This window comes from Onychostruthus taczanowskii, unplaced genomic scaffold (genome assembly GCF_017590055.1).
Source record: "Onychostruthus taczanowskii isolate IOZ18803 unplaced genomic scaffold, ASM1759005v1 scaffold112, whole genome shotgun sequence".
NCBI lineage: Eukaryota > Metazoa > Chordata > Aves > Passeriformes > Passeridae > Onychostruthus > Onychostruthus taczanowskii.
Window position 1 is genome coordinate 1,236,409 of NW_024497852.1, and position 14,159 is coordinate 1,250,567.

Consider the following 14,159-nt stretch of genomic DNA (forward strand, 5'->3'; position numbering starts at 1 on the left):
CCCTGGGGAAGGGTGGCTGTCATAGGGGGGTCATTGGCGTCTCCTCTCCCGCGGGGGCTCACCAGGTTTAGGACAATACCCGGTACCGTGCCCACGGCCCCGGGGGTTCGGGGCTGATGGAGCCCTTGGGCATTCGGGGGGTTTTGCCCCCAGCATCGCAGCGGAGCGGGGGGCGCCGGGCCGGGTCACTGGCGGGGGATCCCCGCTGTCGCCCCCGGTTCCAGGGGGTGTTTTCCCGGTCCCGTTTCCCGGCCAGGGCCCCCCCCGGCCCCGGGAGGCGGCGGCGGCCCCGCCCCGCCCGCGCGTTCCCGCCAGCGGCGGCCAATGGGCGCGCGCGGGGCGCGCGCGGGGCTTTTCCGCGCCAAACTCCAAAGCCCGCGGAAAGCGCGCGCGGCACCGGCTCCAGCACCGCACCCGGCACCGCACCGGTGAGTCCGCCGGGACCCCCCAGCCCCAGCCCCGGCACCGCACCGGTGAGTCCGCCGGGACCCCCCAGCCCCGGCACCGCCGCCCCATCGCGATCCCGCCGCGGGCCGGGGAGCGGCCGGTGGCACCGGGAGCGGGAGGACAGCGAGGGGCGCGGGGCTCTCCCCGCCCTGCCCGGGCGGTGCGGGAAGCGGCGGGAGCGCTCGGCGGTGCCCGGGCGGTGACAGCTGGGTCTGGTGCCCCGGAGGGGTCGCGTCGCTCGGGGCTGCGACAGCGGGACCGACCCCCGCCCCCGAACGGGCCCGCGGGAGGGGGGTGTGGCCGTCAGGGGCGGTGCCGGCGGCACCGGTGCCCTGCGGGCCCGGGGAGTGGCATCGCCCCGGGGGCTGCGCGGGGATGACGCGGGCGGGCTGGGGCGGGTCCGGGCGCGGCGGGGGTCGCTGACGCCCCGCGATTCCCGTCCTGTCCCGGGCGGGCGCGGGTGACGGCCCCTTTAAGACCACGCGCTTCCCCCCCCCCCACCTTTATCCCTTCTCTCATTTGCATGATCGCGCGAGACTTGGCGCGTGGGCGCGGCGGGCGGGTTTCAATTGTGGCGCGAGATACGGCCGGCGAGAGCGGAGCCGTTAGGCTCCCGCGTGGGGGGGCGGGGCCGCCCCCGCCACGCAGCCAATCAGCGGCCGAGCCGGCCGGGCCGGCGGCCAATGGCGGAGGGCGGCGCGGCCGCGGGCGGCGGGCCCGCCCCGCCGGTGCCGCCGCCTGAGCGCGGGCCCATTCCCGGGGCAGCGCCGGCGCCATGTGGATCCAGGTGCGCACCATGGACGGCAGCCAGACGCACCGCGTGGACTCCCTCTCCAAGCTCACCAAGGTGGAGGGGCTGCGCCTGCGGATACACGAGGTGTTCGGCGTGGAGCCCCACCGGCAGCGGCTCTTCTACCGCGGCAAGCAGGTACGGGCGCGGCGCGGGCACTGACAGCCTGGGAGCGGCGGCGGCGCGGTGCCGGACACCCCCGCCCGGCCCCGCGCTCCCCTCCCGCTGAGGACGCGTGTTTTAATTTATTCATTTTTAATTGCGTGGAAAGGAGGGGTTGTGCTGCCATCTAGTGATCCCGGCTCCCGTGCGGGGTCTGCGGGGGGGCTGCCAGCTGCAGAGCTGCCTTTAGTCTTGCTTTCTTTTCTGCTTTCCACCTAACGTGTTGCTCTTCTGCCTTGACATCGCCTTTATGAAGTGTCTGGCAGTTGCCAGTGGTTTTACGGTCTTTAAAGTGCTTGATGCTTTTGAGCCTTGCGAGTTTCACCGCTCTGAAAGCCGTAAAGATCTCATTTTCCTTTGTAAATTGGGAAGAGCAGCTCGTGATTGTGAAGTTCTTCAGCTCTGATATCAAATTCTCGCTAGGTACAGAACACTTGAGTGGCTGAGTGCTGTGTTATGTTCTCAGTAATACGTTTGCAATTGCTGTCGTACAACTGTTTTATTCCATGCGAGTTAGTAATGTAACTAAATTAGCACTGAAGTCAGTCAAAACCATTTAAAAATACAGTTGTTGTATTCTGCCTGGTCCTGTGCTGCTAAACCTTCGTGCTAGAGACACTCCTGATCCGTGTTTGGTTGGTCACAGGATTAATTTCAGGAAAAGCAGGGATGCTGAGTTGGCTGCAGATGGACAATTTTTTCTGGCTGCTCTTCTTTCTGTTTTAGGCAGTCTTGAGCTGACTGTAGTCTGTAATTAGCAGGTGTGGCTGTAGAACATGGAAATACACCTGGACTAGCCTCAGTCTAAGCTCAGGTACCAGTTCCAGCTTAAAGAGAGGCCTGTAGGATGGTGTAACATCTCTGAAGGGCTGTTTGTAACCCACTTTTCTGTGGGGTTGTGTAGATTTGGATGCCTTGATGCTTGTGTTGTAAATGAAGTGATGAAGGGGTTTGGTTCAGGGCCGGTGCCGCCTGTCAGCCTTTCCCTGAGCTGTGCAGGCAGCCAGGCTTAAACAGATTTCAGAAGTGGTGACTTCAGGATGCCCTACAAAGGATCCCCCCTCCTGCAGCTCCAGGGCTCCTTGGCTCAGGCAGGAACGTGACCCAGCCTCTCACAGGCCTTGTTCCCTCTGTGCTTTGTCTGCCTCTTGGAGTCCCTGCAAACGTTCCATTTCTTACACGTGAACGTTTTTCAGTGGGTTAGAAAATTAGCTGTTGGTTCAAACCTGCCTCCTTTGTTGGAGGTTTGTCCTCAGTCCCGGGCTCTTCTTCCTGGCTGCTTTGAGCTCCTGTGGTTTCCTGTCTCCATCCCACTCTGCACCTGTTGTCACTCGTGTCCTCTGCTGCTGCTGTGCCCATGTTTGTGACACTGAGAAGAAACAACCAATTTCTGGTGTGTTCTTAGGCACCTCGAGGAGTTTTCATCTCTAAACCAGCAAAAAGCTCAGACCTCTTCCTGTGCAGTCAGATTTCCAGGGATTGTTCCACAGCCATTGGATGCCATAAATCAGAATTGAATTATCATAGTGATTCCTGTGAAGTGTAAATTTTTGTGGTTTTGCTCTGCTTCCCCCTGATAGAGAACAAAGCTCCAGGGATTGCTTTTTTCTGGTGGTTTAGGCTGGAAAGGGATGATCATTTCCTGTATAATTTCTTAGTCAGACCTTAAATATGTGGGGAAGCTTGTCTGAACTTCTGACTGCTCCGTGGGCTCCAGCCTTGCATGTTAACTCTAAAATGCTTGTGCTCCTCAGAGCTCTTGAGAGGTTTTTGAGGGGCCTCTTTCTCCCTCTGCACTTCTCTTCTGCAGGGGCAGGGTCTCGGTTTGAGTACAAACCGTGCCAGATAAACTCTTAGAATTAGAGAGAGTGTGAAATTAGGACAGGCCTGGCTACGCTAAAGAGCGATCGAGTAGTTTCAAGTTGAATTGAATCTTTTCTGATTTGACTTTCAGTGGAAAAAATGTGTGATTAACTCTGGCTTCTGCTTAATGCTACGAATAATGGAGATGGTGTAACAATATTCTGGATCACGCACAATTAGAATAGAAAGACAATCTGCATGGGTATGAATTGAGGAAGAAATAATTTCCCTTTGTGTTTGTAGGTAATGTGGAATTATCTCTGAATCCTGACGGCAGTGTGGGGGGTCTGTAGTTGTTTCATTGATGTTTCTAGGGAATGTGCTGCAAACTTTTCCAGATCTCCTAGAGGCTGGGTAGCAACCCAGAGCAGCACGGAGGCCGTGCTGTTGCAGATTGATTGCGGGTGATGGAAAAAAGAGCATTTAGATAGCAGGAGGGAGAGAGCAGGGCCCAGAGCTGGCTGGTAACGGTTCCAGAGCCACGTGGTGGATGGATGTCGGCGGGCTGGGCGGCGATGGGAGGCTGGCGTGAGCCCCGCTGACCGGCTGCCTTGCTGCTTTCCCTGCAGATGGAAGATGGGCACTCCCTGTTCGACTACAGCGTGGGGCTGAACGATATTGTTCAGCTGCTGGTCAGACAAAGCCCGGCCCTGCTGCCTGCCGGGAGCAAGGAGAAGGACCCGGAGCTCTCGGACAGCGACTCCGGCTGCGGCTCCGGCCCCAGCGAGTCCGACAAGAGCTCCCACAACGGGGAGGCTGCCCTGGAGCTGGAGGGCCAGCCCGGCACGGCAGCTCAGCCCGGCTGGGCCCACCCCTGCCTCGGCCTCTACAAGGTGGGTGCTGAGCTGGGAGCCCCAGACCCGCCTGCCCAGGGCGCTCGTTCTCTGTGCTGGAGCGTTGCTGAAAATCCTTCACACGCCAGTTGTGTGGGCAGTTCCTTTCTTCCTCTCAAACCCTCCAACAACAAAGACAGAAATACCAACCAACCCACAAACCAATTCAATGCAACGTGCTGTAGGTCAAAAGACTTCATTTTTTCATTTTGTTCTTTGAACTAAAACTACAATACATTAATTAAAAAAAAAGTATTCAGAGTGTCTGGTTTGATTTTTTTTTTCACAAATTTTCCCAGTGTTTTTGCTTGGAGTCACTACATTTGTCAAAGCTGAAACTTTCTTGAATGAACAAAAGAAAATCTTGAGCAGCTCTTCAGAATGATTTTATTCTTTTGTTTCAATGGGTTTTATTACAGATCTAGTGAAGTCTTTGCCAGATTATGAGCAAGACACTTTGAAACTCATTACAGACTAACCAAGAATGGTTTGGGCTCGCTAACAAGGCTGGGTTTACATGTGCTGTGTAGAATGGATTTATAACCTTACAAATTCAACCTAAGCAGACTGTAGGGCTGCACAACAGGACCAGGAGGGCAGAGGAAATCTTAATTTTTAAGGTGATCAGTTAAATATCTTGATAATTATGCAGTTCTTGAGGTGGTTAAATCTTTAAGTAGATTGGGAATGAGTGCCTCATTTGCAGATCCCTTTTGGTGAGCTGTGCTCTTTGCCCTGTTCAGATCAATGACTTGGTGGATGCTCGGGACACGGACATGGGAGCGTGGTTTGAAGCCACAGTTGTGAATGTAACCAGGAAAAAACCCACCAGTGATGCTGAGAGGTGCACAGATCCTGACCAGCCCACAGCTGTCCCTGAAGAAGATGTAATTTATCATGTGAAATATGATGAGTGAGTTTGGTTTTGTTGCCCTTCTTGGCCAATAAAGTCATTCGGGTCGCGATGTTGATGGGAAATTTTATTGTAGATACTGCACAAATTAAAACAGAGCTGGGCAGTGACACAGTAATTATGTCATTGGGCCCTGGCAGCTGTCAGGTTGTTTTGCAGTTGGAATTCCAGGGGGCTGGAATCATGTTTTTATGGACACCAGCATTTATAGGAAATGCTGGTGTCCAAGTGTCAAAGGGAGGCAATAGTAGCAGAGCCAGACTGGTTGTGGCTGTGTGTGTGTGGGAGGAGATTTTATCCTCGATGGTGTTCTTGTGTTGCACAGCAAAATCAGCCTGTGTGTTCCTCCCAGAGCTGGTGCTGAGTCTGATTTCTGTGTGCTTCCTCCCTTCAAGCTACCCCGAGAACGGCGTGGTGCAGATGAGCTCGGGGAACGTGCGCGCTCGGGCACGCACCATCCTCAAGTGGCACCAGCTGGAGGTGGGGCAGGTGGTGATGGTCAACTACAACCCTGACGAGCCCAAGGAGAGGGGCTTCTGGTACGATGCTGAGATCCTGCAGAAAAGGGAAACGAAAATGACCAGGGAGCTCAGTGCAAAGATACTGCTTGGGTAAGCTGTTCGTGTGGAAGGAATGCAATTCTCCTGCTCTGCTTCAGCTTCCTGAGGTCCGAGTGACTCTGCTGGCAAAAAATGGTGCAGCAGTAGTGCTGGGGACAGATGAAAAGTGGCCTGTCCTTTTTGGGTGATTAACCTCAGCATTCTGCAGTTCTGATTAACTTCCACTGAGGAGTTGGACACTTTAAGGAATGCTGATCCGTGATTCACTTAATGCTGAAAGGATGCAAAGGCCCATATTCACCATGAGGCAAATTATTGTGTATGTGTTAATTATCCATGATGGCTTTACAAAAACTGCACTGTAATATTTTGTGGAGATAGAATGATGTAGAATGAACTCTCACTTTATAAAGGTGATGAAAAATTATTCCAGTTCTCTGCTGAAGGAGACTCTCAACTTCAGGAAGAAAAGGATATATTTTTTTTAAATTTCAGGTAATTTTCACAGAGTTGATAAAGTATTCCTCCTTTTTCCTCTCACCGCAGTGATTTTGACTTTTAAACTATAAAATATGAGAAGCATTAGTCTGAAATATATTTGGGGGCAGGGAGAACGGTCACTCTTGATAATTGAAATGCTGCAAGTGCCTGGATTCTCCCTGAGACAAGATGGGGTTAATTCTAATTGCATGAAAATGATTTGATTTTTAATAGCTGAGCAGCCTGATGCAGAGCTGTGAACTCGAGCTTGGGATACTCCCAAACTCTGATCTTTCCTCAACTTCTTCTAGGGAAGCTGGTGATTCCTTGAATGACTGCACAATTATATTAGTGGATGAAATCTATAAAATTGAAGAGCCAGGCACTGCTTCTCCCATCAGTACTGGAACCCCAAAACGTGAGTCTGGTGTGGAGTTCTTGCATGTGTGAATTACCTGGTCATGTCCTGCCAGTTGTTTCTGTGAGGATCCAAGGTTTAAGGGTCCCAGACACGTTCAGTTGTGCCTCCTTTGACCATTTCCAGTGGATCTTGGCCCTCGCTGAGTGTGGATTGTGTTTGCCCACAGGGCAGAGTGGACCCGTGTGTAAAGCCTGCAAGGACAACCCAAACAAGAGCTGCAGGGTCTGTGCTTGTCACATCTGTGGGGGGAAGCAGGATCCAGAGAAGCAGCTCATGTGTGACGAGTGTGACATGGCCTTCCACATCTACTGCCTCAACCCTCCCCTCAGCAGAATCCCTGATGATGAGGACTGGTAGGTTCTCAGGAGGTGTGTGGGGTGCCACAGGTACATCTAATTAGGAACAGGGATATGTGTGTTTTGGGTTTTTTTTTTTTTTGTAAAACTTCACAGCTTTTCTTGAGCTTTTAATGGGAGTAGGTTTTAAGCCCATGGCTTGCACACTCCTTTTCCTGGTTTTGGGATCTAGATGCCTTTTTTGTGTACCTGCCTAAGGCCAGGGCTTGGAGCATCCTGGGATAGAGCAGGGTGTCCCTGCCATGGCAGGGCATGGAATGAGATGAGCTTTAAGGTCCTTCCAGCCCAAGCCTGGGATCCAAGGAGAACCAAATGAGAACCTGATGTTGGGAGGCTTCAGCTGGGCAGAGGTTCATGTGGGTCACTGCAGGCAGCCCCATCACCAGATCAGGCACGAGATATGTGCAGTGGATAGTGAAATACATCTTTCAGTAGACACAGAGTTAGTGAAATGCACTGGTTTATTCCCTCTGCCCTGTTTCAACACTGTATAAAATGACTTTATGGCACAGCTGTTTCCTGACACATCTGCAGTGGCTGGTGCCAGGACAGGAGCTGTTGTAGGTTAAGTTCCAGTGTGGAGAGTGTGTCCATGTCCTGTCTGGTTTCACACGGGGAAGTTGTAACATAACTCACTATGTTTGGAGGAAATGCTCCTAACTGAAGGCTTTTCTACTTAATTTTCACTGACTTTAGGTATTGCCCTGAGTGTCGAAATGATGCAAGTGAGGTGGTTTTAGCAGGAGAGAAATTAAAAGAAAGTAAAAAGAAACAAAAGATGGCATCTGCTAATTCCTCCTCCCGGAGAGACTGGGGCAAGGTCAGTCCAAAGCTGTTTTACTTGGAATTGTGCTTGCTGCTTTGGGCCCTTGGCTGATCCTGCTCTCTGCCCAGGGCATGGCGTGTGTTGGGCGCACCAAGGAATGCACCATTGTCCCCTCCAACCACTACGGACCAATTCCTGGCATCCCTGTTGGCACCATGTGGAAGTTCAGAGTCCAGGTATGGAGCTGAGTCCTGGCCTGACCTGCTGTGGGGGAAAATGGGAGTGATCCAGCTCCACAAGAAACCTGAAACAGTTAATGTGGAAATGTGTGTGTCACTGCATGTATGGAAGTGCAGAAGGAAAAGAATTCTGGCTTTGTCTGGATCAAGTGTTCCATAACTAATGCTGCATTGTTGGGCCCATCAAGTGCTGGTTTATTTTGTTTTAGTGCTCTTTTTGGTAACTCAAAAACCCCAAAGCAAGCAGATTTGTTCCCAGTAGTTTGTCCTGGAGGTGTGTAGTGTGCCCTGGCAAGGGTGTCTCAAATATCCACGTGCATGAAACAGAAAGTTTCTCGTGCTGTTAGAAAGTTGGGGCTGAAAAAAGCACTGGCCTATCCAGATCTTGCTTTCAGGTACTGAGGGAAGTTGCTATTACAACTCTTTCAAAACTTTATACAAATATTTAATATCTTAAATCTTTATACATTATTTAATAATGTATTATTCTTAAATACCTGGAGCCTTTTAATAAGCAATTTCATTAAGAAATATCCAAGTAATTAGATTTGCACACAAACCTTATCCACGTGTTCAATTGATACAGTCAGTGCCTTATTTTTTTAGATGCATTTTTATTTTTCTTTCTTCTGCTTGGAGCTTTTTGGAGCGTGCTGGTGAGAGCAGCTTCCCCCTGTGATACATGGAAAGCAAATGTGAAGCAGCACAGTTGGTTCAGCTCCAAGCCCAGTGCTGTGTGGGGCCTGTTGAGGGCCCCCACACACAGCTGCTTTTCCTGCAGGTGAGCGAGTCTGGGGTGCACAGGCCCCACGTGGCGGGGATCCACGGCAGGAGCAACGATGGGGCCTATTCCTTGGTGCTGGCAGGAGGATATGAAGATGACATCGTGAGTGGATTCTGATTATTTGTGCACAGAACCAAACAAATTTGTTAAAACTCCACAGCGAACACTTGCCCACCTTCACCCTTTTCCTTCAGAAGCGAACGAGGCGAGGAAAAACTGCAGTGATCTGTGCCAGCCCAACCCAGTTTAATATTCCTGTGCCAGCTTCTGATCCCAGAGTTGTGACTTTCCAAGGTCTGCCTTACACCCACAGCTGGAGCAGTCCCGTGGGCTGTGCTGCCAGCTGTTCACTTCCAGCAGATCCTGTGGCAGCCTGGGCTGCTCAGGGGTGTGACAAGACAACGTTGTCACCTGGCCTGTCCTGGCAGCCTGAGACACAGCCAGAGACTGGCCCGGTCTGGGGGCTTAAATACAGGAAGCATCTTTCCTTTTTGAGGCTGCCCTGCTAAACCTACCTGATTGAAAGGCTCTCCTGCTTTTGTTGAATTCTTTTTGTGACTGTGCAAACCGTCCGTGCTCATTTCAGGATCACGGGAATTCCTTCACCTACACAGGGAGCGGGGGCCGGGACCTCTCCGGGAACAAGCGCACGGCGGAGCAGTCCTGTGATCAGAAACTCACCAACATGAACAGGTTGGCAACCTCTGTGCTCCCTTCAGCCTCAGCAGCTGGCTGGCTGGCAGCACGAGGCTCGCTGGGGCTGTCTGCATCCAGGGGAGCTGGCTAAGCTTTGGGAAAAGGGCTGGAATTGGGTCTGGGCTGTGGTTTGGGCTGCGGGTCAGTTGCTCAGTGGGAATGCTCCTTTCAGTAATGGGACAGAGCTCTGGGTGGGGTTGGTGTCACCTGCAATACTGGCTGAAGCTTAAGGAGCAGAGCAGCAAATTGGTGTAGGAGTTCTCCTTTGCAGCCAGTGGTTGCTTTGGCAGGCCAGACCATTTGTAATTCTGGACTGTTACCACAGATAAGCCTGGACTTGAGTGGAGGAAGTGCTCTGGGCTGGATCATGCCATGAGCAACCAGCTGTGCAAAATGTGCCCGCTCAGGAGGCTCCCTGAGTGCAGAGTGTCAGTTGACACAGGTTACAGGGCAGGGCTGCATTCAGGCAGACTCCCTGAACTCTGGCCTCTCCTGCAGAGCCCTGGCTCTGAACTGCAGTGCCCCCATCAACGACAAGCACGGGGCTGAGGCCAAGGACTGGCGGGCGGGGAAGCCGGTGCGGGTGGTCAGGAACGTCAAGGGAGGCAAGCACAGCAAGTATGCTCCTCTGGAGGGCAACAGATACGACGGCATCTACAAGGTAAGGAGGGCTGGCTGAGCTGCCAAAACAGCATGTGGTTATGGCCGGGGGTTGTTGCAGAGTGTGATGGGCTTGCTCTGGCTTTTCCAGGTTGTGAAATACTGGCCTGAGACAGGGAAGTCTGGGTTTCTGGTGTGGCGTTACCTGCTTAGGAGGGATGATGAAGAGCCTGCTCCTTGGACCAAAGAGGGAAAGGACAGGATGAAAAAGCTTGGTCTGACAATGCAGGTACTGCCCTGGGACATCACCTGGACTCTCAGCTTGATGGAGAGCAGGGATTTTTCTGTTATGTGCTCTTACTGAAGATGATCCTTAGCTAAAAATTGAGACTAAGGGGGACATAAATGCTTCCAGTCTGCTGGGTTGTTTGTTTTTATACATCAAGAGGCTGAAAGGACAAAACTCACTTTATTTCTGATGTGGGATTTCTATAGGCTGTGAAGTACTTCCCTATAGCAGGGATCTGTTGCTTAAAATAGATTAAAGGTGTCCCTGGAGCAGTTCTGCAGAGGTCACTCTTGGACCTGTCTTGGTCTGCAGCTCTCACCAGCGTGGCTGCACTGAGTGCTCTTTGTTTTGTTTCCCTGCAGTATCCTGAAGGATATTTGGAAGCTGTTGCAAACAAAGACAAGGAAAAAGAAAATAATGGAGATGATGAGTTTGATACCCCAGGGAAAGGGAAGAGGAAAAGGAAATCAGCAGGTTTGTGGAGTAGGCAAGTGGATATAGAAAGCCTTGGAGGTTTTTGTGCGTTTTACTTGGTTACTCTTTTCTGGTGGTTTTTTGGTTTTTAAAAAAAATCTTTGTGTTTTCTTTCAGGTGGGGAGGAAACACCCGTCACCTCTCCAGCAGGGACTCCAAAGAAAACTAAAGTTGAGCCATACAAGCTGACATCCCAGCAGAAATCTCTTATAAAAAGTGATGAAGCCAACGAAAAACTGTGGAATGAAGTCCTGGAGGCTCTCAAAGATGGGCCGGTGCGTTGGGCTTTTCCTGCTGTAGTTGTGCTGTCCCCAGGCACAAACCCTTGGCTGAGTTAAAGAACAGCCTCAGACCTAAAGTGATCTTATTTTAGCATAAACACCCCAGCAGGTTTAATGGGACAGGTTTTGCATATTAAGATTTGTTGAGAATCTTCCTGTATTCCAAGTAATCCCTTGCATTAAATGGTGGGGGTTTGGGTTAATTTGTGTGTCTTTCAGCATGAAGTTGATTCAAATGTTCTCTTTGCAGAAATTTCTGAACAAAGTGGAGGAGGCCTTTCTGTGCATTTGCTGCCAGGAGGTCGTGTTCCGGCCAGTCACCACCGTGTGCCAGCACAACGTCTGCAAGGTGGGCTGGGCCGGGCTGGGCTGGGCTGGGCTCTGCTGGGCCGGGTTGGGCTCTGCTGGGCTGGGCTGGGCTTTGCTGGGCTGGGCTGGGCTTTGCCGGGCTGGGCTGGGCCGGGCTCTGCTGACAACGTCTGCAAGGTGGGCTGGGCCGGGCTGGGCTGGGCTGGGCTCTGCTGGGCCGGGTTGGGCTCTGCTGGGCTGGGCTGGGCTTTGCTGGGCTGGGCTGGGCTTAGCTTTTCTAGGCTGGGCTGGGCAGGAATTGTTCCCTGGGAGGGTGGTGAGGCCCTGGAGTGGAATTCCCAGAGCAGCTGTGGCTGCCCCGATCCCTGGCAGTGGGCAGGGCTGGAGCAGCCTGGGGCAGTGGGGGGTGTCCCTGCCATGGCAGGGGTGGCTCTGGGGGGGATTTTAGTTCCCCCCATCCCCAGCCAGGCTGGAATTCCCTGGTCTCTGCCGTGCCCTGGGTGGGGAGTGCAGTGCCCCCGTTCTCTCAGGTCCCTTCCCTGAAGCTCGGGGCTGTGCCAGAGGAGCCCAGCTGCCTGTCCCTGAGCCCTGCTGCCTTCTGTCCCCAGGACTGCCTGGACAGGTCCTTCAAGGCCTCGGTGTTCAGCTGCCCCGCGTGCCGCTACGAGCTGGGCCGCGCCTACAGCATGGAGGTGAACGAGGCGCTGCAGAGCGTCCTGGCCCAGCTCTTCCCCGGCTACGGCAGCGGCCGGTGATCCCCCGCAGCACTTCTCCCTCCCCACACCTTCCCCGGGCTTAATTTAAAACAAAAAAAAAAAGGTTAGTCTGTGTTTCCTCCCACCCCCCCGCAAAAATGGTTTGAAGTCTTCCTCGTTTTTTAAAAAACAAACCTGTTCCAATCCCACTCCAAGGATTACCCTTTTCTATGTTCGTGGATTTTGGTTTTGTTCTCTGTGTCGAACTTTGCATTTTTGGGTTTTTTTTCATCCCCTCAAACCTGCCATTCATCAGCACAGAATTATTTGTTTCTAATGGACTGAAAGTGCTTCCCGTGAGGCTGCTGACGATGAGGAACGTTCTCAGAGTGCCCCTGTGCCCCCTTTGTTTTTATTTTTTATTCCAAAAATGGCTTGGTTGCTAGAACAATCTTCACTGTCTGGGGATTTGGCCATCAAGGTAGACTTGTGCATCACCTTGGCAGCATTTTGATACTCAATTTGTACAAGATGGTTCCTGGCTTTGTACCACGAGTGGGTTTTTACTGTTTTTTTGTAAGAACTGGGTTTTGTACATTTGACAAAAAGCCATTTCCTGCTAATTTTGTATCTCAGAACCAGAAGGCTGCTTGCTTAGAGCCAAGTGGTTGGAGCAATATGAAGTACTACCTCACTGGACTTCTCTTAGGGCAGGATTTGTTCAGCTGGGCGCTGTCCCCTGTCCCGAAATGCCATTGTGGAATATCCTAAAGCCATTCTTAAGTGCCTTTTGTCCTTTGCTGAAGACTGGGCTCTGAATCACTATCAAGGTCTCCTTTTTTTCCTAAGCACTGAATTGTTGGGACTTGCCAGCCGGGTTCTTTGGGAGCGTGGATCACTGTAGCTGTGTGTGATTAGTGGGGATTTGCAGAGGATCAGGTTTCCTAGTTAGAGCTGTATTATAGGGGAATTTTTTTTACTTTGTTTCACCACATTTCTACCTGGAAATGAAAAATAACCAATTCTGGCTTGTTTTTTTGTATTGGCCATGCCTGGAGAAGGCTCCTGGGTTTCCCTCTGCCATGACCAAAGTTTGCAGTTTGATACCTCAGCAGGACAGGGATGTTTTTAATCACACTTCTCTGCAGACAGACTGGAACAAATGTGCCTAACATTGGTTTCCTCACCTCTTGCCCTTTGGAAAGTGATTATGTTAATATGTTAGGGAAAAAGACCCCGCAACATTTTATATGTTTTTTGGTGAATTTGTCAATTTTTTGTATAATGTGCAAATTGATGTTCTCAAAATAAATATCTTTTCAGATTAATTGTTGACTGTTCTCCTTCAGTTCTTTTGGTCCAAAGTGGGTTTCCAGCCCCACTTCCTTGTGCAGGAATTTGAATTTATGTCCCTTTCTCTGAGGGCTGTGATTTTCATTGTGATTTTTCGCTGCAAATTTGGAGAACCCTCATTTGCTGTTCTTCACCAGAATTGCTTCTAGGCCCTAGTGAGGGCAGGTGGTAGGTTCAGGATTCCCCAAACTTTTAACTTGCACTGGGTTTCCACTGCTCCAGAATCACAAATTCCCACTGGCAGTGGGAATTGTTTGCCCATTTAATGAATGAACTCCAAAACTTGCAAAGGCCAAGTCCTGCATCATATTTGAGGTGTTACAGGAGCAAGAGTGAGCTTCTCCACAAACCAGAGGAATGAATTCAGCCACTGAGGTTCTCACAAATGCAGATGAAGGAAATAAAGCAACACTAAGGTGGTAAAAACAAAATCTGTGAAATTAAGCAGCACTAGCACCATCTGCCCTCTTTGAAATAAGTTTATTTTAAGGTCGTTGTTCACTTTAAACACTGTCAGATATTTAGATGTCATTGAAAATGTCCCTTGCACCTTTTATTCTGTGTTGTGAGGGGAAGAATTGGGGGTGAGTGAGTGAAAGTGAGGAAGTGTTTCTGCACTTAAACTGCAATAACTGCAATGACTTCCTTCGTTTGTTGCTTTTGTTGTTATTTGGAACTTGAAAAACAAACTCTGTTTCCTCCATAGGTGCCAGTGCACTGTTCTGTTGGTGGCTTTTGTAAGCAGCAATTGCAATTCCTCTGCAAACTGGACACTTGCTGTCCCCAAATCCCCGCTGTCCCCCCCAATCCCCTCTGTCCCCCCATTCCCCTCTGTCCCCCCCCAATCC

General features: G+C 51.4%; 1 protein-coding gene across 1 annotated transcript; it reads left to right on the plus strand.

The window, feature by feature from the left end:
• The first annotated feature begins 288 nt into the window (after window positions 1-288).
• On the plus strand, window positions 289-13,286 carry UHRF1 (ubiquitin like with PHD and ring finger domains 1). The gene is made up of 17 exons (XM_041425339.1): window positions 289-428; window positions 1,213-1,375; window positions 3,832-4,095; window positions 4,839-5,008; window positions 5,404-5,619; window positions 6,360-6,466; window positions 6,636-6,822; window positions 7,522-7,645; window positions 7,720-7,827; window positions 8,612-8,716; window positions 9,201-9,307; window positions 9,809-9,971; window positions 10,062-10,199; window positions 10,562-10,673; window positions 10,791-10,948; window positions 11,205-11,303; window positions 11,872-13,286. Exons 1-17 carry the CDS (start codon window positions 325-327, stop codon window positions 12,016-12,018), a joined length of 2,472 nt encoding a protein of 823 aa, XP_041281273.1. The 5' UTR covers window positions 289-324; the 3' UTR covers window positions 12,019-13,286.
• Window positions 13,287-14,159: the final 873 nt, after the last annotated feature.